The sequence below is a fragment of the Trichosurus vulpecula genome, chromosome 3 (assembly GCF_011100635.1).
Source record: "Trichosurus vulpecula isolate mTriVul1 chromosome 3, mTriVul1.pri, whole genome shotgun sequence".
Taxonomy (NCBI): domain Eukaryota; kingdom Metazoa; phylum Chordata; class Mammalia; order Diprotodontia; family Phalangeridae; genus Trichosurus; species Trichosurus vulpecula.
The window spans coordinates 165,209,397-165,237,340 of NC_050575.1; the positions used below are offsets into that span (position 1 = coordinate 165,209,397).

Here is a 27,944-nt window from a genome sequence, read left to right on the forward strand (position 1 = left end):
ATGATGAACTTCTCTGGGCAACCAAATTTTGACATAATTTCCCATAAAGGGGGCAGCTTGGTGGTGCAGTGAGTAGAGTACTGGCCCTGGAGTCAGGAAGACCTGAGTTCAAATCTAGCCTCAGACACTTGACATACTTACTAGCTGTGTGACCTTGGGGAAGTCATTTAACCCCAATTGCCCTGCCTTCCCCCCTCCAAAAATAATAATAATTTCCTGTAAACCTTAGCCACTGACAGTATCAAAAGCCTTGGTTAAATCTACATTGTATACAGACCTCTGTTCTGTTCCTGGCATTTCTCCTGGAGCTGTCAGGGAGCAAACACCATATCAACCATTCCTCAACCCTTTCTGAAGCCACATTGGCTCTCAGATAGATGATCATCTTCCAGGTGAAGGATCAGCCTATTAAGGAGGACTCACGCAAGAATCTTGCCAGCAATGACTAAGAAAGAGACACCCCCCTCCCCACTGTGATTGTCTCAGGACAATCTATTTCCTTAACCTTTATAGAGATGGACAATGGAGGCATCCTGAGGGATAACCTCCTCTTGCTATATAGCCCAGAAAATTTCAGTCAGCTTTTATATGAACAATGAACCCCCCCCCACCTTGTAAATCCCAGCTGGAATAGAATCAGCACCAGGTGCTTTGCCACATGAAAGGAGCCTAATAGCATTCAAAACCTCTTCTTCAATTGGAACTTCAGCTAGGAAGGGATTGACTTCAACCTGAGGTAAATGGCCAGTGGCTTCAGCATTAATTGATGATGGTCTGTTTACAACACTATGGAAATGTTCAGCCCATATCTCTAGGATCATATCATATTACTAATAAGTGTGGCTCCATCAGCACTGAGTAGTTGAGATGCACTATAGCTCTTTGACTGATAAATAGCTGTCAGGTCATCATAAAAGTGCTTTGGATTGTTACTATCAGCATAAAACTGAGTTTAATCTGCCTTTTTAATGAGCCAAGCTGCATCTCTCTAAGTTTTGCTTGTACTTTACTTTTGATGGAATGAAATGCTGTCTTCTTAGAGATGAATGAACTATTCTGCTGGTAAACCCTGTGGAGTTCTCATTTTTCATTTAGCAGCTTCTGAATTTCCCCATCATTTTCATCAAACCAGTCTTGATGTTTGTGAGTGTTCTGACAGATGAGCAAATGCAGGGCTGTACACCAAATCTCTGAAAGCTGCCCACTTCTTTTCTGCTCCACTATTACCAACTGTGTGTTGGCTCAACTTTCCCTCCAAGTTAGCAGCAAACTGTTTCTGCTGCTCAGAAAAGTATTCTCATCTGTTGACATTAACTCTTCTGGTAGTCATTTTGCCTTAGGGTCACCACTTTTTTGAATATGAATATTTAGCTTGGAGAGGATAAGTCTATAATTAGTCCAGCACTCTGCACCACACATTGCTTTTGTCACTCTCACATCCTACTGTTTCAACAATCCGGCTAGCAGATTCTGTGGGGGTGTAAGATTCACCCACAGCCAGCACCCAGAAAGCTGCTGGCATGCCGGGAAAGCACAGGTTCTTTTGATCTGCCTTAATAAGGAAAGCAAGGTGAAGGGGTTGACAAGCTTACTTTAATCCAGCATACAGACAGCATTCACTTAGTTCAGGGGAAAAAGCCAGCACCCTGAACTTCAGAATAAAAGACAAACAAATTACAAATATCAACAGACAGACCCAATACAATTCATAGTTACCAACATCTAGCTTCAGCCCGGGAGCTCAGAACAAGGGCTGGCCCAGAGTCACACGCCACCACTGCTGCAGCAAAGAGCTCCAACAGAAAGGATCTTCAAGCTGTCTTCTCTCCTCTTATAGAGTTTTTGACATCATCAAGCGCGTCTGAATGACCAGAGCCCAGGCTCTGGTGATTGGTTCTTGAGTTGGCCCCTCCCCTTAGGACCCTGGGAGGTTCACATCGACATAGATTAGGTTAACACCCAATAGGGCATGGCTCTGGAGGTAACACCTCCCCTTAGCCAGCCCCATTTTGGGCCCCACCCCAGTCACCAATCCACACCCACACAGGCTCCACACCCAATAGGGTTCTGGGCCTGGGGCCCAGCACCCAGCAAGGCTCAATGAAATACACTGAGCTACTCAAAGAAAACAAAGGCCATTTTGCTTACCAACACACCTATCTGTCTCTTCTCCTTACAATCACTTAGTCTATTAAATGCCAGTGTTTGGAGTTTTATTATATTTAGGTAATTGAAAGAAAGTGTTGCTGATGAGAAGGTCATGAGATACACAAGTCTTCAGTAGTAAGTGGCCATTGCTGTTGCTGTTCCCAACTTCACTCCTCCCAAGGCCTCCTTGCCTTGTCTGGTAGTCTGATACTACTCTAGCATTAAAGCCCCCAGAATTATAAGCTTGTCCTCTTTTGGCACATTGATGATAAGAGTTTCTAGGTTCATAAAATTTTTCTTTGACCTCATCAGGGTCAAAGGCATAGGCACTGGTGATGGTGGTGTGGCACTTTCCTACAAGTGGCAAATGCATTGTCATGGGCCTGTTGTTCATTCTTTTTGGTAGGCATATAAGCTTGTTGACTAGAATAGTTTTGATTGCAAAATTTATACCAGTTTCACTGTGCTCCCCTTCACTGCAGCCACTCCAGAAAAAAGTGTATCCAGCTCCCAAGCTCCCACTTCAGAAAGCTGGCCTTCATTTGCCAGCCTTTTTCACTCAGGGCTGCTATTTGGATGTGATGCCTACTGAGTTCTTTCTCAACAAGAGCTATTTATCTTTCAGGATTTTGTGTTGTCTATAAATGTGCACACACTCCATGTACCGGTAGTGAGTGGAATCATCTTTGCAGAAATTCTTGTACATTTTTTTGTGTTTCAACTGCAGGGTGGGATCCACGCCCTGCCATGGTAATCAGGCCAGGGTTGAGTAAGCAGACAATTTTTTAGGGAACCTTTTCTAGACCCTTCCTCACACTAGGAGGTGAGCAATGCAATCCTTAAAAGACTGCTCAGACATCCAGAGGGCTGCTGTATTCCACTGCTGCTTCCCACCTATGTGCAGGGTTGTGAGTACAGCACCCAATGTATTCACATCTGCTACTTTGTCACTTGCCTGTCACCACAGGACTTTAGTACAATGTAGGTAAAGCTATGAACTGATCTTTCCATTTGGGAAACAATTTCGAATTATGCCCAAAAAACTACTAAACTGTATATACCCTTGACCCAGCGATACCACCATGAGGTAGATATCTCCCCCAAAGAAATAGCAAAAGAACTCATATGTACAAAGATATTTTAACAGCTTTTTTGTGGTAGCAAAGAATTAGATATTGAAGGGGTGCCCATAAATTGGGGGATGGCTTAATAAATTGCAGTATATGAATGTGATGAAATACTATTGTGCTGTAAGAAGTGATGATGAGAATGGTTTCAGAGAAACCTGGGAAGACTTATATCAACTGATGCAGAGTGAAGTGAGCAAAACCAGAAGAACAATTTATACTGAAACAGCAATACTGCAAACAACTTTGAAAGTCTTAGAACTCTGATCAACACAATGAGCAACTACAATTCCAGAAAACTTGTGATGAAACATGTCTTTCACCTTCTGATAGAGAGATAATGGACTCAGAGTGCAGCCTGAGATATGACTTTTTTTGACGTGGCCATATAGAAATTTGTTTTGCTTGGCCATACCTGTTTGTAATAAGGGTTTTGTTTTTCGTGCTTTCTTAGTAGGGGTGGGGGCAGGGAGAGCAGAGGAAGAGAAGGTGGGTTTTTATTTTTAAAAATAAAATTCAATTTAAAAAAATAAATAAAAATAAACATTATGGTATATATATAATATCTTTCTTTTTCTATGATCTCCTTAGGATATATACAATGGAATCTCTAGGTCAATGGTTACAGATATTTTAAGTACATTCTAAGTCTAATTACAAATTACTTTCCAGAAAGGTTAGACCAATTCACAGCTCTAGCAACAGTGTATTACTGTGCCTGTCTTTTCACAGCCCCTCCAACATTGACTATTCCCTTCTTTTAGCATTTCTGCCAATTTGCTTAGTATGAGATTAGACATCAGAGCTGCTTTCATTTGCATTTCTCTTATTATTTACTGGTTTGGAGCAATCCTTGATATGGCTCTTAATAATTTGCTATTCTTCTCTTAGGAGCTGTTCATATCCTTTGATCATTTGTCCACTAGGGAATGCTTTTTGGTCTTATAAATATATGTTAAATATATTTAAAATAATTGGAGGGATACTTATTGTTCATATTAAAGCTAAGCCAATATTTTTTAAAGTGCATTACTGCCTAAATATGTTAGTTCTCCATGTGTCTTAGATATCAGTCTCTCATCAGAAATATTTGATGCAAAGATTTTTTTTTTCCATTTGATGGCTTCTCTACTTATTCTAATTGAGCTGATATTGTTCAGGTCTTCAATTTCATGTAATTGAGGTTACCCATTTTATCATTTTTGATGGTTTCTATCCCTTGTTTGGTTAAGAATTATCCCCATGGCCTTCTCCGTAAAATGTACCATGTGAAGTTCTCTTCTGATTTTTTAAATAATGTGACCTTTAATATATACTGTAATTTTTAAAAATTTTGAACTTAAACACCAAAAAAAGCATTCCACCTATTGTAGAGAAGAAAACATTCAAACTCCTTTTATCATTCAAATATGATCCTAATATTTAAACCAGGGAGGAATAAAGCAGAGAAAGAGAAGTATAGATCAATTTTACTAATAAATATTAGTTTAAATATTTTAAATAAAATATTAGCAAAGAAAATACAGAAATGTATCTAAAATGTTAATTATTCCTTATGACCAAGTGTATATATGCCAGCTATGCAAGGACAGTTCAACATTTCAAAAGCAATTATTTTAATTAATCATGTAAATAACAAAAACACACAATTATCTTAAAAAATGCTTTTCCCCAAAGTATCTTTTAAAAAACCTTTCCCCAAAATACAGCCCTCATTTCTGTTAAAAACTAACAGAGAATAGCCTTTATTTAATGTGAATAGAAATATATTCCTAAAACTAAGAAATAACACTATTTTTGAGGGAAAACAACACTAGAAACTTTTCCAATTAGATTGTCCCCTCTCCTCACTATTATTTGACACAGCATTAGTAAGGCTAGCAGTTAAACAAAAAACTGAGAAATTAAAGACACAAACATCATCAAAGAGGAGATAAAATTATTCCTTTTGGCGAAGAGTATACTTGTTTATTTAGAAAACCCCAGAGAATCAGCTAAGAAACTAATGAAGACAATGAATAGCTTCAGTAAAGTAACATGATACAAAATTAAGTCCATAGCAATCAACAGTATTTCTGTGCAGTACTGACAAAAACTAGGAGAAAATGATAGAGAAATCTATTCAAACTAACTGCAAAATATCTGGGAGTTAATCTAACAAGACACCCTCAAGATTTACATATGTGCAAGTACAAAATGCTTTATAGAAATAAATGAAGACAAATAATTGAAGGGATACTCATTGCTCATATTAAAGCTAAGCCAATATTTTTTAAATTGCATTACTGCCTAAATTAGTTTACAGAGTTTAGGGCTATACCGATGAAAATGATAATGAAAAAAAGAGAAATGAAGGAGCCTAGTATTACCGGACCTCAAATTATATTATAAAACATTAATCATCAAAACTATTTGGTACCCAACCACAATTCCAGAAGATTCATGATGAAACATGCTACCAATCTCATGACAGAGAGGTGATGGAGTCAAAACACAGAATGAGACATACTTTTTTTTGGATATTGCCAATGTGGGAATTTGTTACTTGACTGTACATGTTTGTAATAAGGGGTTTGCTTTTCTTGCTTTCTCTGTGTGGGGTGGGGAAAAGTTGAGCGGAAGAGAAAACAGATCTTCATTTGAAAAAAGTTGTACTGGTTTTAAAAAAATAATCAGTGGAACAGACCATACAAGCCAAGGCATAAAAGCAGATGAACATACTAGTATACTGTTCAATAACTCCCTCAAAAAAAAATTAGGAGAATTCCTTACTTAATAAGAAACTGCTGGAAAAATTAAAAATCAGTTTGACATAAAGTACAATTAATTTTGTACCATGTACTATATTATAATAATAAAACATAATACACTTATCCAAGTGATCCATATGTAAAAAGTTATACTATTTTTTTAAAAATAGAGCTTAGAGGGCAGCTAGGTGGTGCAGTGAGTAGAGCACTGGCCCTGGAGTCAGGAGGACCTGAGGTCAAATCTGGCCTCAGACACTTGACACACTTACTAGCTATGTGACCTTGGGCAAGTCACTTAACCCCAATTGCCCTGCCTCCCCCCTCTAAAAAATAAACAAAAATAGAGTTTAACAAAAGGAGGTACCTTTCAGAACTGTAGTTAGAAGTAGGATTCATAAACAAAGGATAGAGGAGATCACAAAATATAAAGTTGACAATTTTTATTATCTCAAATGTAAAAGGTTTTACACAAACAAAATCAATGCAATTAGCATAAAAAGAGACTCTGCCAAATGGGAAAATAATCTTAGCAGCAAACATCTCTGGTAAAAATCTGTTATCCATGATATATGGAGAACTGATGCATATATAAAATTGTTAAGTCATCCTCCAAAGGAGATTTTCAAAATAAGAAATCTACTTTGGAAAAAATCCTCCAGATCACTATAGAAATGCAAGTTAAAGCAACTCCAAAGTACCACCCACCTCACATCCATCAAACTGGAGAAGATGATAAAATATGGAAACAGTCTATGTTGGAGAAGCTGTGGGAAGACAGACACACTAGTTCACCTCTGATTTTATCCAATAAGTCTGGTAAAAACAATTTTGAATTATGTGCAAAAATCCTACAAAGTATATTCATTTAGTGATCTCACTACGAGCATGTACCCTAAGGACATCAGTGACAGACAGAAAGGTCCCATATATGCCAAAATATTGATAACAGCACTTTTTGTTGAAATAAAAAATTGGAAACAAAGTGGGTGCCCAGTGATTAGGGAAATGTCTGGACTAATTGTGATATGTGAATAATAGAGTACTGTGACTCAAGGAAATATGGCTATAAGATATTCTGAGCCTCATTTTTCTCATCTGAAAAACGAGAGAAGGTGGAGAAGATAATCTTTAAGGTCCCTTGTAGCTCTAAATCTGTAACCTCATGATCTCGTGACTTACGTGAATTGATACCAAGTGAACAAAGCAAAACCAGGAGAACAATGTACCCATTAGCTACAATAATATAAATGAAAATAACAATAAAAGACATCAGAACTCAGACTAACAAATTTTTATCCCAGAGACTCTTTGACAAAAATTATTTCCTTTTTCTCGGTAGACATGGTGGACTACAAGTGCAGGATTTGGCTTGCTTGTCAGTTGGTTTTGCTTGACTGTTCTTTGTTGTAAGGGAAGGTTTGTGGGGGAAGAGTGTGGAGGAAAGGAATAAGTATTTCTCTTTTTTTTTGGAGGGAGGAAGGCAGGGCAGTTGGGGTTAAGTGACTTGACCAAGGTCACACAGCTAATAAGTATGTCAAGTGTCTGAGGCCGGATTTGAACTCAGGTCCTCCTGACGCCAGGGCCGGTGCTCTACTTACTGTGCCACCTAGCTGCCCTGGGAATAAGTATTTCTAAAGTGCCTACTATGTGCCAGGGACTGTGCTAAGCACTTTTTACAAATATCTTATTTGATCCTCACAACAACCCTTCAAGTTAGATACTATTAGTATTCCCATTTCACAGTTGAGGAAACTGAGGTAAACATAGGTTAAATGACTTTCTCAAGGTCACCTCAGTTCTTCCTGGCTCCAAATCCAGTTTTCTATCCACTCTGTTACCAGCTGTTGTCAGGTTTATTGGGAAGTGACTATAGTATCAAAAACAAAAAGACAATAAAACATTTTTTAAAAATTTTCACTTTATAAGATTTTCTTTTTTAAATTATTAGTAGTAGAGGAAATAAAATAGAAAGAAAATAAATGTCAATTTTTTAAAAACACTGTAAAAAAGCTTTTAAAAATATTCTCCTGTATGCAGCTCATTCTCAGAAATACTTTTAAAGACAAAAAATAAATGATGATAATTGGAAGTAATGATCTTATTTATTTCCCTTTTGGGTTATCAACGGTTTGTTTGAAAAGGTCAGGTTGGGTCTGATGTGACTGTCTTCAATATCTTCTTGTTCTTACACTTCTAATTTGGTATCAATTTAAGCTTTTTCTAATTAGTCGATAGTCTGAGTGTGCCCTGTTGATTCTAAAGTGATTTCCACAGAGACAACCAATCCCTCATTTCTTGTCTGCTAAAATATAGTCAATTTCACTCTCTGGGAGTGATATTGTTCAGTGGTCACCATATCCATCACCTTCTGACTCATTTCTTAAAGAAAGCATTCGTGATGGATGGGCAGGAGGTTTCCACTGTCAGTAAGCTTTCGTCCTTCTCCATTTCTTAATCCTAAACCACATTTCTCAATATCATTTTCATTGTTTTCATCTATGCCCACCCTTGTACTGAAGTCACCAAGGTACATGTTGACGTGGCTTGGAAGATTTGTCAAGTTCGTTGGAATAAGACTTTTGTGGAACTTCTATTGATTAGGGGCTGAAATACAAATATCTTAAACTGATGCTGAAAGTCCTCCCCAATCTGACTCCATGTTAGATCTCCAGCTTTATTGCACCTGGTTCCAATTATGCACATTCTGTGTCAGCCATATTGGATTATCAGCTATTTCTCAGTCTCATTCTGAACTTTGTTCCTGAGGAAAAACAATTATAGGATCAGGGTTCTATGGCTGGAAGCTCCTCCCTTCTTTACAGAGGTGGGGGACTGTGGCCATAGACTACTGCATACACTGTCAGATCCTGTTGATGTGTTAGTTGGTTTCAACAAACTGTTCTCACTTAACCCCAATTACCTTGCCTTCCCCCCTCAAGAAAATAAAAACAAAAAACTGTTCTCTATCTCATTCTTTTTTAATTCTTTGTTACACAGAATGACTCTCCCAATAGGGAGAAAGGAGAAAAATATTCAGAAACAAAGGTAAAGTAAAAACAAATCCCAAACTATATATAGTCGAACCTCGTCATTTTACAGAAGAGGAAATTAAGGCCAGGGAGGTTAATTGATTTTCCCCAGGTCACGCAGCTTGTAAGTGTCAGAGGTAGGATTTAAAACTAAATGAGTGGTCTTAGACCCAATGTTCTTTCCACACTACCTCACCTTAGAGTTGTATACTAGAATGTGTGAAACCTCACTTCAAGTTCTAGCTTTGTGGTACTAATTAGCTGTGTGACCTTAGGCAAGTCACTTCTCCCTGTGATTGGTTTCCTCTTTTGTTAAAACAAAGGGGTTGGGCTAAAGAATCTCCAAGATCCCTCTTAGCTCCAACATGCTATGATTTTGCTCTGCCTGTTGAAAGTCTTCTCTTTCTTCTAGCTTAGGTGCCACTCCACCAGGAAGTCTCTTTTCATTCTCTCCCTCTAACCACCTCTTCAATCTAAAATTTATCTTTCTCTCCAAAAATTCTCCTATGCAGTATCTTACATTTTCTTCATTTTTTTTGGTCTTTTGACTTTGTTTTAATATTTCTTGGTATCTCCTAAAGTCATCAGATTCTATCCAGTCCCTTCTAATTTTCTGGGAGTTTTTATTTTTACGTTGGAAAAGATTTTATATTTCTTGTTGCAAGCTATTAATTCTCTTTCCAAATCTTTCTCATATAGCTCTCATTTCTTTCCCATTTTCCCCTCTAACACGCTAATTTAATTTTCTAAAATGATTTTTAGCTCTTTTAAAAAAAACTCTTGCTTCATCTCTTCCAGGACTTATTAGACATGTGCTCAAGCTGTGTTATTCTTTGAAGCTTTGGTTGTAGATATTTGGGAGTTATTCTCTTTTTCTAGGTTTGTGTCTTGAATTCCCTGTCACTATAATAACTCCCAGTCCCCTGGGAAATCTACTGCATCTAGGGGGAATTTTTCTGTTTTGCAAACAACCAAACCTTTGAGGCCGCTCTTCCTATCAGTAGAAGCCCTGCCTACTCAGAGATACCAGTGAGCCTTTATTAACCAGCACACCATAGCCAGTGTAAAACCTATCTTGAAAAGGAACACAGCTAGAAGGGAAAGTGAGAGGTCTTCATTTCCATCTCCCTACCTCTGGGGAAAACCATGCCTGGACTTTGCTAGCAATGAGAGGCATTATTATTTTTATAAACCCTTGAAGATTCCAAATTCTCCATCTCTCTCCATGTCTCCATGTCTTCATCTCTCTCTCTCTGTCTCTCTCTGTCTCTCTCTCTCTGTCTCTCTCTCTCTGTCTCTGTCTCTCTCTCTCTCTCTCTCTCTCTATATATATATATATATATGCACACACATATATATGTGTATATATGTATGTACATATGTATGTATATACATATACATATATACATGTGTATATATGTGTGTATGCATATATACATATACATGTATATAAAATTCCCTCCCTCACTTCTCTCCCCCTTCATTACCATGGGTTCAACTAATAATATGTTTCTATGTATACATATTATATTAGGGCAGCTAGGTGGCACAGTGGATAGAGTGTTGGGCCTGGAGTCAGGAAGACTCATCTTCCTGAGTTCATATCTGGCCTCAGACACTAACTAGCTATGTGACCCTGGGCAAGTTGTTTAACCTTGTTTGCCTCAGTTTCTTCATCTGTAAAATGAGCTAAATAAGAAAATGGCAAACTACTTCAGTATTATTACCAAGAAAATCCCAAATGGAGAAACAAAGAGTTGGGCATGATTGAAACAATTGAAAAATAATAAAATGTTACATATATTCTAAATTTAATCATCAACAAAAACGTTCAGAAAAAACAAAAAATCCAAAAAGCCACAAATTCCAACTGTGTGTATTTATATTATTTTTAATAAATAAAAATACATTGTTTTCTTACCCTTCTGATCCCTCACTTCTGCTTATTTTTGCAAATTCTACTCCTGTAATTTTTATGTAGCACAGTATCAGCATGTATATTTTTGTTCTGATTCTGATATCTACAATACATATTGCTTTGTATAGATTTTCCTATATTATGATATTCTGAATTTATACCTGGTTACATTCTGATTTTTTTTGTCATTTCTTATGGCACAGTTCCAGTTCTAATTCAATAACCATTATCAAGGTCCTACTATGTTCAAGTTACAGTGCTAAGTGCCGGGGATATAAAATCAAAATAGTCTCTGCCTTCAATGAGTTTACATTCTATTAGGAGAACTTATAACATGTACACAAATAGTAATTTCAGGAGAGAGCTCTAAGAACTGGGAATGGTGGGCAGGAGACTGGCGGAACTGATAAAGGCTTAATACAGAAGACAAAAGCTGTGCCTTGAAGAAAGATTGGGATTCTGAAGGGCAGAGATGAAGAGGGAGTGCATTCTAGGCGTGGGGATGGAGTGACATTTAGAGAAAAACTAAGAAAGTTTGGCTCAAACACAATGGGTGTGAAGAGGGAATAACATGAAATAAGGCTAGAAAATTGTATTAGAACCAGGCTGTAGAGAACTGTAAATGCCAGGTTAATGAATTTATATCCTACAGAAGAATTTCTTAATCTGGAGTCCAGGGACTGTGCGGGTCCAATTTAATGGGTCCTTGAACTTAGATGGGAAAAAAATCACATCTTTATTTTGCTAATTTCTTACAGAAAATTAGCATTTCCTTCGGTTATGAATATAGGCAAAAAAAAACCCCACATTATTCTGAGAAGAAGTCCATGAGCTTCATCAGATTGCAGAAGGGGTTCACTACAGAAAAAAAAAAAAGATGAAGTACTCTTGTTCTAGAAACATTTAAGAACTACTGAAGGATTTTGAGTAGAGGAATAATATGATCAGAACTGTGCTTTAGGAAAATTGTTTTGGTGGCTGTGTGAAAAAGATTAGAAAAAAGAAATACTGAATTAAAAGACTATTACCATAGTCCAGTTGAAAGGTGATCAGGGCCAGGAATAGTATGAGGAAGAAGAGATGTATTCTTGAGATGTTCTGGAGGTGGAATCAGCAGGATTTGGCAATGCATAGGATATCAGTAATGGAAGAGAAAGAATCAACCTTGAGGTTATAAAACCTGTTGACTGTGAGCAAAGTGGTTCCCTCAATGGAAATAGGGAAGTTTGAAGGAGGGTCAGGTTTAAAAAGGAAGATGAATAATTGGACATGTTGAGTTTGAGGTGATGTTAGAACATCCTTCTGGAAATATCTAGCAGGCAGTTGGAGATGTTAGGAGAAAGATTTGAGCTAGATATATAGATTTGGGAGTCTGTTGAATAGAGCTGATACTTGAATCCACAAGAGTGGATGGAGAATATAGGGGAAAAAATGAAAAAATGGACCCAGAACACAGACTTGAGGCACTTAATGGGAGGAGGTGGGTGATGCCCAACCAAAAGAGACTGAGAAGGAGCCAATAGATAAGAGAGGGAGAGGAGAGCCAGGTGTGATAGAATTGAGAGGAAGAGAGAGTGTCCAAGAGGAGGTCAGATATAAGTAGAGTTGATGGGCAACACAATAAAAAGTTCCAGAAAGGCCAAAGAATATTATATTTATATGTCACAGTTTATTTAGCTATTTCCCTTCCATTAGCATATGGGCTGTTTAAAAGGAGTTTTTTGGGGTGTGTGTGTGTGGGGGTGGTAGTATTTGTTTTTTACAGAAACTAAATGCTTCTTCTAGGCTTCCATCCTCTGCAACTAAGTACACTAGTTTGTTGGGAGACAATATAGCATTGCAGCTAAGAATGATGGTTCATGAAAGGTCCATGCATCCCTCTGATCAACAGAAATTTCTCTGGGACTCCAACACTTCTTAATTGATTGTGTTTCATGTGACTTTCAAGTAACCAGGCCCTAGTTAAATGCTTGCAGGGCTTTTCAATTCTAACACTAAAATTTTGGGGCCACTGAATTGGAGCTACGTTGTTGGTAGAGCTATGAATTGGTCCAATCATTCTGGAAAGCAATTTAGAATCATGGTGAAAAAGTGACTAACGTCCACACCCTTTGACTCAGAGATGCCATTGCTAGGGATATACCCTGGGGAGGTCAATGATAAAAAGAAAGGCCGAATGTACACCAAATATTTTGTTCTTTATATGATGGCAAAAAATTCAAAACAAAGCATATAACCATAGTTTGGTGATTGACCTAATACATTGTAGTACGTTAATGTTACAGAATATTGTTGCATCATAAGACAAGTAAGAAGAATTCAGAGACATACGGGAAGACTCTCAAGAACAAAGTAAAAACAAAACAAAACAAAAACCTGATACATAGCAAAGGGAACCAGGAAAACAGAGTGCACAATGACTACCACGAGAAACTAAACTATGATTAAAACAATAAGATCTATGTTGACCACTGTGTAATTACAAGGGCCGGGGGGCAGAGCCAAGATGGAGGCTGGAAAGTAAGTATAAGGGCCAAGCTTGACCCAAGAGAAGCTGAGAACATGTATCTCTGTCTCTTTGTGGTAGAAGGGAAATGCTATGATGATGAAACCTTTCATATGTTGTCAGACTCTTGATGTCTTGGTCGATTTTACTGGATTCTTCTCTTTCTCGTTCTTTCTTAGTCTCTTTTACAAGGGATGGCTCTCTGGGGAGAGGAGAGAAATACATTTGGTTATGAAAGTGATACAGAAATGATACCTATAAAAACTAAGAAAAATAAAAATCTTAGAGCTAAAAGGGGCTATAAGTAGTGAGTTCTCTATCACCGTGGGTATGCCAATAGAGATTGAATGGTGAGTTGTTTGAGATGTTGTAGAGGGGATACAGATACAGATTGGATTAAATCACAAGCAGTTAAGTGCCTCCTATAGTCCAGGCCCTGTTCTGGGTTCTGGGGGTAGAAATATAATAGTGAGAAAATTTTTACCTTTTTAAGTTCTCAGGGAGCCCTTCCAGCTCTGAAATTCTGAGGTTATTGGTGAATCTAGTTTGCTTCATTTTACAGATCATAGAATCATAGGATATACAGCTGGAAGGAACTTTAGATCTTCTCTCATCTAGCCCCTTACTGTACAGCCGAAGGAACTGAGGACCAAATAAGGAAAATGCCTTGCCAAAAGTAATATAGATTAGTGGCAGAGCCTGAAGCATAGAATGATTAACATAGAAGACTCTGGAGAGGATTTAGGCCAACTCGTTTTATAGAGGAAGAAACTGAGGCAGCTAGGTGGCATAGTGGATAGAGTGCTGGGCCCTGAGCTCCAAGGTGACCTCAAAAACTTGTCAGCTGTATAACTCTGTCTTTTAACCTCTGCCTCAGTTTCCTCCACTGTGAAATGAGGATAATAAAAGCACCCATCTCCCAGAGTTGCTATGAGGATTCAATGAGCTAATATTTGAAAAGCGTTTGGCACAGCACCTGGCACATAGAAGGCCCTTAATAAATAATGATTCCCTTTCCATCCCCCTTCCCCAGTCCACTCACCACCATGCTTCCTTCTACACGACACAGTAATGCTTCTCAGACAGACACTGCAAGGAAACCTTTTCTCCTCACCTAAATCTAAATAGATTTGTGGGTGAGGGGAGGGGAGGAGCATCAGAGCTGCATTTAGTGAGCCTTGAGTGACAGTAGCATTTGCTTCTATTGCTGACAGGCCAAGAATCAGTCATACTGCATACTGGCTTACACGAGGGTAGCATTGCTCCCATGGAAAACTTCCTGTAGAAGCAGAGGGGGAGGAGGCCACAGTTGCGGGAAGGAGAAGTGGTTGGCAGTGGTTTGGGAGACTCTAAACTAGTTATTTGGAAGATATGCTACTGTTCAGATTCCCACCAGCATCTCCTCCTCCAGGTCCCTGCATAGAGCTGGAACAGCCTTCCAGACCCCAGACTACCCATGAGATCTAATGTTTCAATTCATTCTATCCCTGCCCCCACCCCACACCCTTTTGCTGAAGGCCTTTCTCTGCTCCTAAATTTCCCTACATCCTCTATCTCCAATCCCCAAGCATGCTACTCCTGTAGAATCTTGCCTTCCGTAGAACCTGGTGATTCTTGCCCCAACGTGCAAGGATCCAGGCCAGCCACAGGCCTTGGATTTTGTGTTGTGTGGATCTGATCACAGCCCCTGGCTATGAGTTTGTAGGGGAACTGAAGGCCTTCTGTAGATGGAGGATTCTCCCACCTCCTCTTCCCTAAATCCTGGCAAGCATTCTTGACTGTCTTCCAATCCCCATCTAAAACTCAGACCTATTGACAGACACTCCCCAGCTGGGCAGTTAGTCTACTACATGGCCTCATTCCCCGGGTGGCCACACCCAGCCTGCCCTGGGGGAGGTGCTGAAAAGGAACTCACTAATTAGCAAGAGGAGAGTAAGAAAGATGAGGGGCTTCAAACCACAAGCCAACAGTCGAGTACTGAACCCACCGCCTTGGTCTGCCAGGAGAAAAAAAAAAACGAAGGAAAACTAGGGGAAGGCTCCATTAGAAATTATTTCTAGGCAGGAACACGAGGAATGAACAAGTAAGGAATGTTGATGGAAATTTTTCCAGGCAAGTTTGAAAAGCCAGAGTGCCTTTTGGCCTCTGCTGTAGCCTACAGATGGGTTGGCTTGTGTTGTGGCCCAGCCTGCTGCTTCAGGCTGAAGGCCCAAGTTAAAGCAGGGGGAAGTTCCTGAGACACAGAATTTCAGGAGATACACCTGGTGCCCTTCCTCCCTCTCAACCCATCCCACTTCTCCCTTCCTGGCTGTGCTCCCGGTGGGTGATTGTTCTGGGGATTAGCCCAAGTACATAAACAAGCAGTCATCCTTCCAGTCTGTGAATGATGCTCCCAACTCAATTCCATTCCATTAGGATACATAGACAATAATTAGGCTCTGCCCTCAAGAAGCTTGCACTCTACCGAGACTACTAAGTGACTTTTCAACAGCATGTTTTATGTCCATAATCTCTTTTGATCTTCATAACCCTCTGAGTTAAGTCCTCCAGCCTTTATCGTCTTCATGTTACAGCCCTTCTTCATGAGGCTCGGAGAGTTGATGTGATTGGCCCATAATCACAGTTAAGAAATGTCAGAGCTCCTTCTCCTCCTCCACCTCCTCCTCCTTTTTCTTCTCCTCCACTTCCTCATCATCATCACCTTCATCTTCCTCCTCCTCCTGCTCCTGCCGTTGCTGCTTCCCCCCCCCCCACCCCCACCCGGTTCCCTTGGAGCGGACCATCCTGGTGCTTCTTTTGTGAAGCGGCGGCTGAGGCGACCCCCAGACTCGCCATGGCCGACGAAAAACCGAAAGGAGTCAAAACTGAAAACAACAACCACGTTAATTTGAAGGTGGCTGGGCAAGATGGTTCAGTGGTGCAATTTAAGGTTAAGAGGCACACACCAGTTAGCAAACTAATGAAAGCCTATTGTGAACTACAAGGTTTGTCAATGAGGCAGATCAGACCCCGATTTGATGGGGCAACCAATCAGTGAAACAGACACACCTGCACAGATGGAAATGGAGAATGAAGATACAATTGATGTATTCCAGCAGCAAACAGGGGGCACTTACTAAAAAGAATCTACAACTCTTCTCCAGAACTGTGCTCCCAAGGAAAACAATACATTCACAATTAGAAAACCAAGATTTGGTTCATCCACATCCTGACTACTGCAGTACAGTTTTCTCTCTTCTTGGATTCCCTTCCCCCATTCCTTTGTTGTACATAACTGGTGTATGTGCACAGGCATAATGCATATTTTTTAAACTAAATGGCCGATGATATGTTTTGATCAACATCAAATGGAGATGGAGAGGGGGAAAAAAACTGGTTCTGTGAAAATATCCCTTTTTTCCATTAGTGGCATTCTCATTCAACTTTTATCTTTATATTCCAGTAAGTTATTTTGCTCTCACTGTTTAACAAAAAAAAAAAAACATCAAAAATCCTTGCATACCCTGTTTGATTGGATAATTTCAATGTTTTTCTTTTATCATTGTAAAACCAAAGATGATTTTATAACTTTTTTGTGTGTAGCTGTTACATGTAGGGCAATCTCTGTCTCTCGGTATGGATAAATTACTATAAAGAAATTGATCCTAGATAGTTTTCCCTTCAAGTCAAATATCTTGCTTAAATAAACTCCTTATTTAAAATTTAAAAAAAAAAAGAAATGTCAGAGATAGAATCAAACCCAGGTATTCCTGACTCCAGGTTAAACACTCTAAAAAGTAAACCATGCTGCCTAACAACATGAGGGCATGTTCTTTGAGTTGCTTTTCTAACAGTAGCTATGGATTTACCCTGAGCCATATTTACTCTCTTGGCTCCCTCTTATCATGAACGGTTTAGATTCAGGAATACTGGAACTGAAAAGGACCCTGAAACATAGAATTTTAGAGCTGGAATTATGTTAGAGCTAGAGATCATAGGATTATGGGATTTAGAAATGGAATTAACCCCATTTAGTCCACCCTCCCTCCATGTTACAGAAAGGGGAAACTGAGGCAGTTTACCATTGAAAGAGCTGGATTTGGTAGCAGAGGACCTGGGTTCAAATCCCACCTCATACAAATGCCAACTGTGTGACTGGCAAATCACCTAATCTCCTTGAGCCACAGTTTCTTCATGTATAATATGAGGGTTGAAATGATTTGGAAAAGTGACTAATCTGCCATCTTTACGATCACATGACCCTAAAATCATTATCTGTAAAATAAAAGGAATGGATTATATGGCCCCTGAGAGTCTTTCCAGCTCTAGGTCTATGATGCTATTATCCTATGATTATAGAAAAGACAAGGTCTGGAGTCATTCAAGAAAATTTAATAGGTGCCTGCAACGTACCAGGTACTATGCTAAGCACTGGGGCCATGGGGGAGAAAAGGGCAAAAGATAGTCTCTGCCCTCAAAGAACTCACAATCAAGCAAACAAATATGTACAAACAAGCTATACACCAGAAAAATAGGAAATAATTTTAAAAGGAAAGAAGCTAGAATTAAGAGGGTTTGGAAAAGACTTCCTCCTATAGAAGGTGGGGTTTTAGTTTGGACTTGAAGGAAGCTGGGAAAGCCAGTAGGCAGAGATGAGGAGCGAGAGCATTCCAGGCCAGAGAAAAGCCTTCAACTCAAATCTGGCCTCAGACACTATTAGCGGCATGACCCTGGGCAAGTTATTTAACCTCTATTTGCTTCAGTTTCCTCCTCTATCAAATGGGGATAACAGTAGCACCTGCCTCACAGGGTTGCTATGAGGATCAAATGAGAAAGTATTTGTAAAGTGCTTAGTACAGTGCCTGGCACCCCCCACACCCCCTACCCCACCCTCCTATAAGGCTCAGAGAACAGAGTAATTTGCCCATAGTTACGCAGTTTATTAAAGGTAGAATAGGATCTAGGACCTCTGTCTCCTTCATGGATGTCTAGACTTAGGGGGTAGAGTCTGTGACCAGAGAACAGTGTAGAGCTAACTGGTCCAATGTGGGGATCCCATTCATTGGCATGGTGCCCTACCCAGTTGAACGAAGCAACAGCAGCTATACACTTCTCTGATGATGTCATTTCTTTTCCTGTGCAGCTCTGCTCTTGGATATCATGACCGTGGCTGGAGTGCAGAAGCTCATCAAACGACGAGGCCCTTATGACATGAGCCCAGGCCTCCTAGACTACCTCACCATGGACATCTATGCCTTCCCAGCTGGCCATGCCAGTCGAGCCGCCATGATATCCAAGTTCTTCCTCAACCACCTTGTGCTGGCCGTCCCCTTGAGGATCCTTTTGGTGCTCTGGGCCTTCTGTGTGGGTTTGTCAAGGGTTATGATTGGGCGGCATCACATCACTGATGTTGTCTCTGGCTTCGTTATTGGCTACTTCCAATTCAAACTGGTGGAGCTGGTCTGGATGTCCTCCAACACCTGCCAGATGTTGATATCCATCTGGTGAACAGCACTGTTGCAGCTTGATCTGTTCAAGAGAGGGGAGATGAAGAATAAAAAAACCACCCTTCAGTGGAAGGAAGTTGGAGCCATTCCCACTTGAATATGTTATTAGACCCCCATTTTATTTCCCTATCATGTTTGGTGGCCAGTATCCATAGGTTATCCCAGTCATAATATGGGGGGCCGTGGTTCTTGAAAAACACCAATTTCCCCATCCTTCCCCCAAACACCTAGAGTTACTTTGGCTTTCCCTCATTATCTCAAACCCAGTGGAGTTTCAGCATTTCAGAATAAATATTGCTAAGCTCCTGCTTATAGAGATGTCAGAGTAAAAGTCAAGCTGGGAAAAGTGGGTGGTTTTTGGTATTCACCTTTTGTTGTTACTGTTGTCAAGTTTTTTTTGGCAGGTGCTTGTAAATCCCAGGCCCCATTCCTCCAAGAAATGCCCCATCATCCCCTTTTGATGTGTGGGCCTGTCAGCACTCACCGTAGGATACTCAAGTCAGCATCGGAGCTCAGGCATTGGGTGAGCCAGCTAGAGAAGCTCTTTTCTGCAGGTCTTGTCTCCAGCTGGCTTTTCCCAGGGCGCTCCTACATCCTGGCATTTGGGAAGGCCAGTGCTAGCCCATCCTGCTGCACTCAGAAAGTTAGACTAGACAAAGCACTGGCGAGCATCCAGTAGCATCCAGCGCTGCTTTGGCCCCCAGGGGCCGGACTCTGTGTGACCTAATAGGTCCTTTCCAAGTCAAACTTGTATAGTTCTCTATTTCATGTGATAATATATACAATATGCCAATGAGCCATTTGGGGTGGTTTTTGTCCCCCAGTGAAAGAATCACTTTTCATGACTCAGCACTTTTGTTGCCGGCTTGTTAAAACACAGCGACTCCATGGAGAAACAGAAATTGCTTTCAGAATAGGGGCTGGAAAACTCGGGGGATTCAGGAAGGTCACTAAAGTCTTCTGCCTTCTTCAGGCAGACCAATTTTCAAACCCGCCTTGGTCAGGCATGTGTTTACCAGAAGATGACTTGCAAAATGTAGTAGAACTCACGGTATTTTCAGTTCTCTGTTTCACAAACTCCCACACAGTTAGCGTCCTATGCTGGAACTCACTCCAGCCCAGTGGTGTGTAGTGACCTCATTAGGCTGGTTCCATCAAAAGACTTGGGCCGCAAATGGTCCCGGAAAACCTCACGTCTTTTTGTGGCCTGCTGGATTTGTGGCATTACCCATGATCTACTGACTCCAGGCTAGACTTTTTTGCCTGCCCTACCCCAGACTCCCTGGAATTGAAAAGGGAGGGAGTCATAGTAGCAAGAGATGGAAAGGGAATTCATTTAATCAATTTGTCCCCTATAATCGTAGAAACTTTATTTTGCAGCCTCCTACCCAGGGGTGTTGTGAGACTGAAATGAGAGAGTGGATGTAAAGCACTTTGTAAATCTCAAAGAGCTATTTCAATGCCAGTCATTGTAATTATTAGCCTATAGTCATCAGGCCTCCAATCTGGGAATGATTTCAGCCCCTGACCCTTCTACCGCATTCCTGCCGTAGAGCAATATAGAAGTATGCTGGTAAATGTTTGGGCTTGGGGGGGGCGGGGGGGGAATGGATGCAAACACTTTAAAATTTAATCTACATTATTAATACTTTCTTAAGCCCAGACAACCAATAAAACAATCAATCAACCCAGGATTTGTATAGATTATTTCTGAGGTGTTGATACGATGAAAATTTAATAATTTTGTCTCCTTGACAAGTGGTCATTCCAGTCTCTACTTAAACACTTCCAGTGACAGGGCACTCACTACCTTACGAAGTGACCAATTCCATGATTGGACAATTGTTAGCTGTTTAAAAAGTTTTTCCTTAGGTTGACCTGAAATATACCTCCCTATAATTTCCACCTACTGGTCCTAGTGCTGCCTTCTGAAGCTACACAGAATAAATAAGTTGAATCATTCTTCCACTCAACCGCCTGTCAGATATCTGAAAATAGCAATCCTGCTTCCCCTTCCCCTTCAACATTTCCTCATTTGACAGGGTTTCCAGACCCCTCCTTATGCCAGTCACCCTTCTTGTGTCACTGCCAAATTTGTCAATGTTCCTATAAATAGAATAGCAATGAAATCCCTGATGGCTGCTGGCCTGAGACCCCAGGACCCAGGTCAATCAGTCAAACACTGGGACAACTCAATCGATGAGGGATACTTTGGTCTCAAGTTGCTTATAAGCCCCAGATCACTCACTTCTCCTGGCTTGGAAAATCCTCTCTCTTCCCTCTGTTATCCATCTTTAAAACTGGATCGTTTGGAAGCATTATAAATACATTCTACATATGCTATGAGATGTTTCCATTTAAAGTGCCCCAGGCAGAAGAGATCTATGGCAAAGCTTCTTCCCCTTCCCACCCCTTCCATCTGGCTCTAACAAGGAATCTGTTCCTTCCATACAAATCTAAATTTCAGGTTTCCTGTTTGGGCTGGTGCATGCTGATGGCTCATCTCAGACTACCTGCTGCAGGCTGGGGCCTGTAGAAGAGAACAGGAGCATCTGTATTCTGGTCCTTTGTCCCTAACCTCCAATCTCTCCTGCTCAGAGACTCCTTGGAGGATCCTGGGAAGGAGGTGGCCTGGACAGAACAGAGGCCTTGTGGCAGCTGTTCTATGACAGGTGGTGACCTTCAAGAATTTGAATCCTCTGACTTGTCAAATATATTTAAGAGATCCAGTGACTCCTACATAGTGGCATTGCTCATGGCAGTGGTCACCAGCCCTGGAGTCAGGCTTTTATCCCCATTGTATCATTAACAACCTTGTGACTGAACTAAAAAATCTCCAAAGTCCGTTCCAGCTCCAATCATCTCTATTCTAAGGTCCCTTTGGGCTCCTGTATATTCCCGGATCCCTTTTATCTCAGACATTCTATATCACTTAACCTCTCTGGGCCTCAATTTCTTCATCTATAAAATGTGGAGATTGGATTCCATGAGGTGTAAGCTTCTCTCCTAGCTCTAGATCCATGATCTCATGTCGGCTTTGACATCTTGTGACCTTTCTAAGGTTCTTTCCAACTCAGTCTATATTTTAAAGTTCCTTACAGCTCCAACATTCAGGGTTCTAAGGTCCCTTCCAGTTTTGACATTCTGTGATTCAAAGTCACTAACAACCCTTCTAAAATACACTGATTCCATAGTATCTCCAATGAGATTGTGACAGGTAGGTGAGAGGAGGGAGGGGAGAGGAAGGGCTTGATTCATGACTGCATCGAAGGAAAATTCTTCATCTTCACCTCCTTTGGAGTGAATCCCACAGATGCTTAAGCTTTTAAACCTCCTTTGGGCAAAGACTGAGAGTAAAGTTGGGGGTGGGGTGCTGAACTGTGTATGATAGGGATGGGCAAACAAGAGGGAGGCAAGATTGACAGTTCCTCTAGAAAAGCCACACTCCCTATTCAGGGAGAAAACCCAGGAAGGAGGGAGTAGGACTGAATTGGGCTCAGCAACAGCTGTAGAAGAGGTGTGTGCTTGTATGCTTGGATGGGTACACAAATAAACATTCATCTCTATGATCAGGTCTGATTGACAGAAAGTAGTGGGGGTAGGATTGGACTGTTTCATGGGAAGAGAACAGTCATAATTATAGTATTTTAAAGCCAAAGGGGACTTTGGTGACCATCAAGTCCAGTCTCTCCATTTTACGGATGGGGAAACCAAGGCATACAATATAACTTGCCCAAAGTCACACAGAAAGTCAGTGACAGATTCAGTCCTATAATTGTGGTCTCCTGATTCTAGTCAATGGTATTTTCCACTGCACTGTGCTGTTCAACTCCTCTCAGAAGTAAAAGAAACGTGGCTATGGGCCTAACCTCTCATATTGCTTAAAGGGGAAAATTCAAATGTTGGTTAGCTTGAGAAGCAAGAGGTCAGGAGTCACCAAAGGATTCCATCCCAGGATCAAAAAACTTCAATCTTCCAATCCTGAACTTTCACGGAAAATCAAACAGCTAGTGGGGGCTTCCTGAGGTGACTAGGCCCTTTGCTTCTAAGCTGGTGAGTGCCTAACACCATGATTCTCATTGGTAATTCTGGTGTTGGATGTCTCCCCACCCCAACCCCTGAAAATAAAAATATAAAAAACAAAACACCCAAACTATTCCCTGGCCCTATCAAATTTCTTTAAGAAATGATTGCAAAATTTTCCCACCCCCCCCCAAAAGGAGTACCTCCCCTCAACTCCCAGACAAAATTACTCCAAATTCGTTTTTGAAAATGAAATTGTCTTAAAAATAAACACAGGTTCCATGATACTTTTTGGCTATGGAAAGAAAAGTATCACAAAAATCAGATGGAAGAGCAATCATAAGGTGGCTGTAATCTAAACTTGATGGGAACTACTGACCTTCATGAGCCAAAGTGGATGGCTAGGAATCCTATTTTCAAATACGTACCAGGTATAGAGACTCCACTGTCTTCTTCAGTCTCCTGATACAGCATTTGGTCACTCTGGCAGTTAAAATGTTCACACGCATCACAGACCATCAAAGAAATCAGAACACAGAATATCAAAACTGGAAGGGACTTTAGAATATAGAATATCAGAGATGGAAGGGACTGTTCTTAACTTGGGGTCCTCAAACGCCCCCAAGAAAGTCCATGAACTTGGATCAGGAAAAAAAATATGTCTTTTCTTTATTTTCACTAACCTCTCATTGAAATTTCACATTTCTTTCAATTATTTAAAAACATTATTCTGAGAAGGGATCCATAGGCTTCATCAAACTCTCCAAAATTACTAATGATCTCTTAATTGCCAAATCTGATCTAATTAGTTGCCTTTTCTCAAACCTTATCCTTCTTAACCTTGCTGCAGCCTTTGACACTGTCAATCACTCTCTTCTCCTAGATATTCTCTTCCCTCTAGGTTTTCATGACATTCTTCTCACCTGATTCTCCTCCTTCCTGTCTGACCATTCCTCTTTCTCCTTTGCTGGATCTTCATCCAGTTTACAATCACTTCATCCATTTACTTAATCAACTGTGGATGACCTTGAAAGCTCTTCATTGGGCCTCTTCTCTTCTCCCTCTATACTATTTGGTGATCTCATCAGCTCCCATGCATATCACTTCCATGCTGATTCCCAGATCTCTTTACCTAGCCCTAACCTCTCTCCTGACCTCTGTCTAGCCTTACAGCTCCAAATTCCTACTGGATATCTCAAACTTTTTGTCCTGTAGACATCTTAAACTCAATATGTTCAAAATTGAACTTATTATCTTTTCCCCACCGAGCCCTCCCTTCTTCCTAATTTTCCTACTACTGTGGAGGATACCACCATCTTCCCAGTCACTCAGGCTTATAACTTCAATGTCATCCTCAACTCCTCACTCTCTCCGACCACCACCACCCCCTTTTCCAATCTGCTGCCATATCCTATCAATTCTATATTCATTACATCTCTCCTATATGCCCCCTTCTCTCCTCTAATACTGCCAGTACCTTGGTCCAGAACCCCATCACCTCACACCTGCAATAGCCTTCTGGTTGGTCTCTCTGCCTCAAGTCTCTCCCCTCTCCAAACTCTTCTCCACTCAGCTGTCAAACCGATTTTTTTAAAGCACAGATCTGACCATGCCACCTCCCTGCCCCCATTCAACAAACTCCAGTGGCTCCTGATCACCCCAGGATAAAACACAAAATGCTTTGTTTGATGGTCAAAGCCCTTTCCTACCTCTCCAGTTTTCTTAAACCTTATTTCCCTCCACATACTCTTCAATCCAGTGACACTGGCCTCCTTGCTGCTCCTCAAACAAGTCACTCCATCTCCTGACTCCAGGAATTTTCAATGACTATCTCCCATGCCTAGAATTATTTTCCTTCTCATCTCTTTCTCCTCAACTGCCTGGCTGAATCCCACCTGCCACAAGAAGGCTTTCCCAATCCCCATTATTGCTAGTGTCTTCCCTCTCTTCATATCTCCAATTTACCCTGTATATACCTTGTTTCTATGTGGTTATTTGCATGTGGTAGATTATTAGATTGTGAGCTCCTTGAGAGCAAGGACTGTCTTTTGCCTTTCTTTGTATCTCTGGTCCTTAACACAGTGCCTGATGCAGAGTTGGTGCTTAATAAATGCTTGTTAACTGACTACCCAACCCCCAATCCAGTCCAGTCCCTTATTTTATAGTTGAAACTGATGCCCAGTGTGACAAAGATGTAAGAGTTAGACACCTCTTTTTTTCTTTTTTGAGCAAAGAGGGAATAATAGACCTCCTCCCCCATTCATTTCTCCATTCTACTCAAACAAACCTGCACCTATCTCTTTCCACCCCATGCAGCAGTCTCCTACCTTTACATCACTCCAGCATGACATAAAGAGTACAGTAAGTAATGGAAATAGCCCTAGAGCAGGTCCTGGAGACCTGTTTCCCAGGCCAAGCTCTGCATCTCACTTGCTTTTAATCTGAGCATCAGTCTTCTCATCTGTAAAATGGAGATAATGATAATAATTCTCATTGTATGTCCCTTACAGGGGTAATGTAATGATTAAATTGGATAATCATGTGAAAAGACTTCAAAAAATAGAAGGAGCTGTGTAGGTGTTAGGGATTATTACTAATTCATGGCTCATCCTTCCTTCCATACCCCACTCAAAACTCACTTCTGCAGAAAGCCTTCCCTGATTACAGAATCACAGAACGCCAGCACTGCAAAGGACCTTAGCTCTCATCTAATCTAACCTTTTTTACAAAAGAAGAACCTGAGGCCAATGCTTTCACCAAGTCACAACAGTACTGTCAGAGATAGGGTTTGCTTCTGGTCCAAGCTCTTCCAATCGCATGCCATATTGCTGTTAAATAAGCCTGGTTTCTGGTTTGGGGGGTGGGGGTGGGGGTGGGGAGGAGTTGTCTTTTTAAGTGTGTAATTGGACACTCTTTTGCTTCAATTTAAGTTTATCATTGGCTGGGCTTGTGACTCTATCTCTGAAGGCAATCTCATGTGCCTCAGTCCAGTGGATCAGGGAGCTACCTAATTTCCCTTGCCCCTTTTGATTTTGGCCAGAGTCCTCAGAAGAATACTTCACTGAGGTGAAGACTTATTACCATCCCAACTCCTTTCACTTTTTCTCAAAGAACTTCTCTCATTCCACTGGTACCCTTTTCTTTTTCTGTAAATAGTAACTGTTTCTCTTTTACCCAGCAACCCCAAAGGGTCTTCCATTCTCAATTTGATTTTTTTTGGATTAAAGGGGCCATCCCTTGATTCCTTTCTTAGAGGGGCCTATTCACTGAATGGCCTCGCTCAAAGTGAGAACCTGGAAAAACTTTAGCCCAAAAGGGCCAGGGTCTCCCATTGCATCCTGAGCTATCTCTAGTCATCCTGATAAATATCAGGCCACTGGACCCAGATGACTCTAGAGGAGAAACTGAGGCTGGTGACCTTGCACAGCCTGCCCTTACTCGAATCAAAGTCAACTGCAAGTCATGTCATCATTTCCCTGATGTCAAGGTCTGCTTCGAGAAGAAGGAAAAACACAACAATCTTTCTTTACCATCATCCAGGCGCTCCACCTCTAACATTAAATGATCCTGGGTTTTGGGGGCGTTATCCTTCCTACCCCAAAATAGAATACTTCTAAGGCAGAGATCCCATCCGCCCAAAGGATGCCTAACTTCCTGTCTCTGTCACTGGCTACCTGTGTGACCTTAGAGAAGTCACTTAACCTCCTTGGGCTTCAATTTCTTCATCTGTTAAGTAAGAGGTTGGATTAGATGACCTCTAAGGTATCTTCCACTTCTAAATCTGGTACTATATATGATCCTATGTAGGTCAGTGTATGTATCTATACATGTTTGTATCTATATATATGTTTTAGTATAGATAGTTTGTGTGGGCATGTGTATATCTCTGTGCGTATATGACTTCTAAGGTCTCTTCTATCTCTGAATCCATGATCTTATGATATTTGTTTAGAGGTAACATGGAATAGTGGGTAGGGCACTAAATTTGGAATAACCTGGGTTCCAATTCTGCTTCAGTTGCTACTACCTTTAGGACCCTGGGGACAAGTTATTTAGCTTACCAAGGACAGAGTCACAGAGCCTCAGAATCTGAGAGTTGGAAAGTAACTCAGTAGACAGTCCACCCCATACTCCAAAAGAGAGGTCACTATAATGTATTGACAGCAAATCATCCAGCCTCTGCTTGAAGACCTCCAAGGAGAAAGAAGCTGTCACTTCTGGAGGCAGAGCATTCCACTTTGAACAGATCTACTTAGGCAATTTTTCTTAAGCCTCAATTCACCTCTTTTCGGTGTCCACCCATTGGTTACTCTCTGGATTTCTCTGCTGCCTCACTAGCCACCTTTCTTTCTACTCTGGAGGAACCTCTATCTTAAGCCCCACTCTCCAGACTGTTGTCTCCCTCACCTGGTCACCACTTTTTGAGGGGCTCCAGCCAGGTTCACTTTGGTCCCAGTTCAACTCACTCTCTGAATTTCCCTGAATCCTCACCAGCCACCTCACCCCAGTGCAGGTACCCTTCCCCCAGCTTTGGAGCTCCTCTTTCTGTGTGTTCTTCCTCCATTAGAATGTAAGCTCCTTGAGGGGAGTGACTATCTTGTTTGCTTGTACTTGTGTTCTCTCTCCCCCTCCTTCCCTTCCCTTTTCTCTTTCTCCTTCCCTCTCCATTCTGTTCCTCCCCCTCTTCTTTTTCCTCCTCTCTTCTCCTTCTCCTCCTCCTCCTTTTCTTCCTCCTCCTTCTTTCTCTCTTCTCTCTCTCTCTCTCTCTGTTCTGGTCCTCTGGGGCCAGTCAGACTAAGTCTAATCTTTCCTCCATATGATATTTCTCCAAATGTCTGAAAATAGTTCTCCCTGAGTGTTCTTTTGTCCAAATAACACATGCCTCATTCCTTCATTGAATCCTTATATGTCTTGTACTCAGGCACCTTCACACTCCTCGTTGCCCTCCTCTAGGCAC

General features: G+C 40.9%; 1 protein-coding gene and 1 pseudogene across 1 annotated transcript in view; both read left to right on the top strand.

Annotated features, from left to right (window-relative positions):
* Window positions 1-23,569, top strand: part of PLPP7 (phospholipid phosphatase 7 (inactive)) — a 45,112-nt gene extending 21,543 nt beyond the window's left edge. The window contains exon 2 of the mRNA XM_036752947.1: window positions 18,601-23,569. Coding sequence (XP_036608842.1) covers window positions 18,601-18,965 — 365 coding nt within the window. The 3' untranslated portion in view covers window positions 18,966-23,569. The remainder of the gene's footprint in view (window positions 1-18,600) is intronic.
* LOC118844928 lies at window positions 16,312-16,613 on the top strand (annotated as a pseudogene).
* Window positions 23,570-27,944: the final 4,375 nt, after the last annotated feature.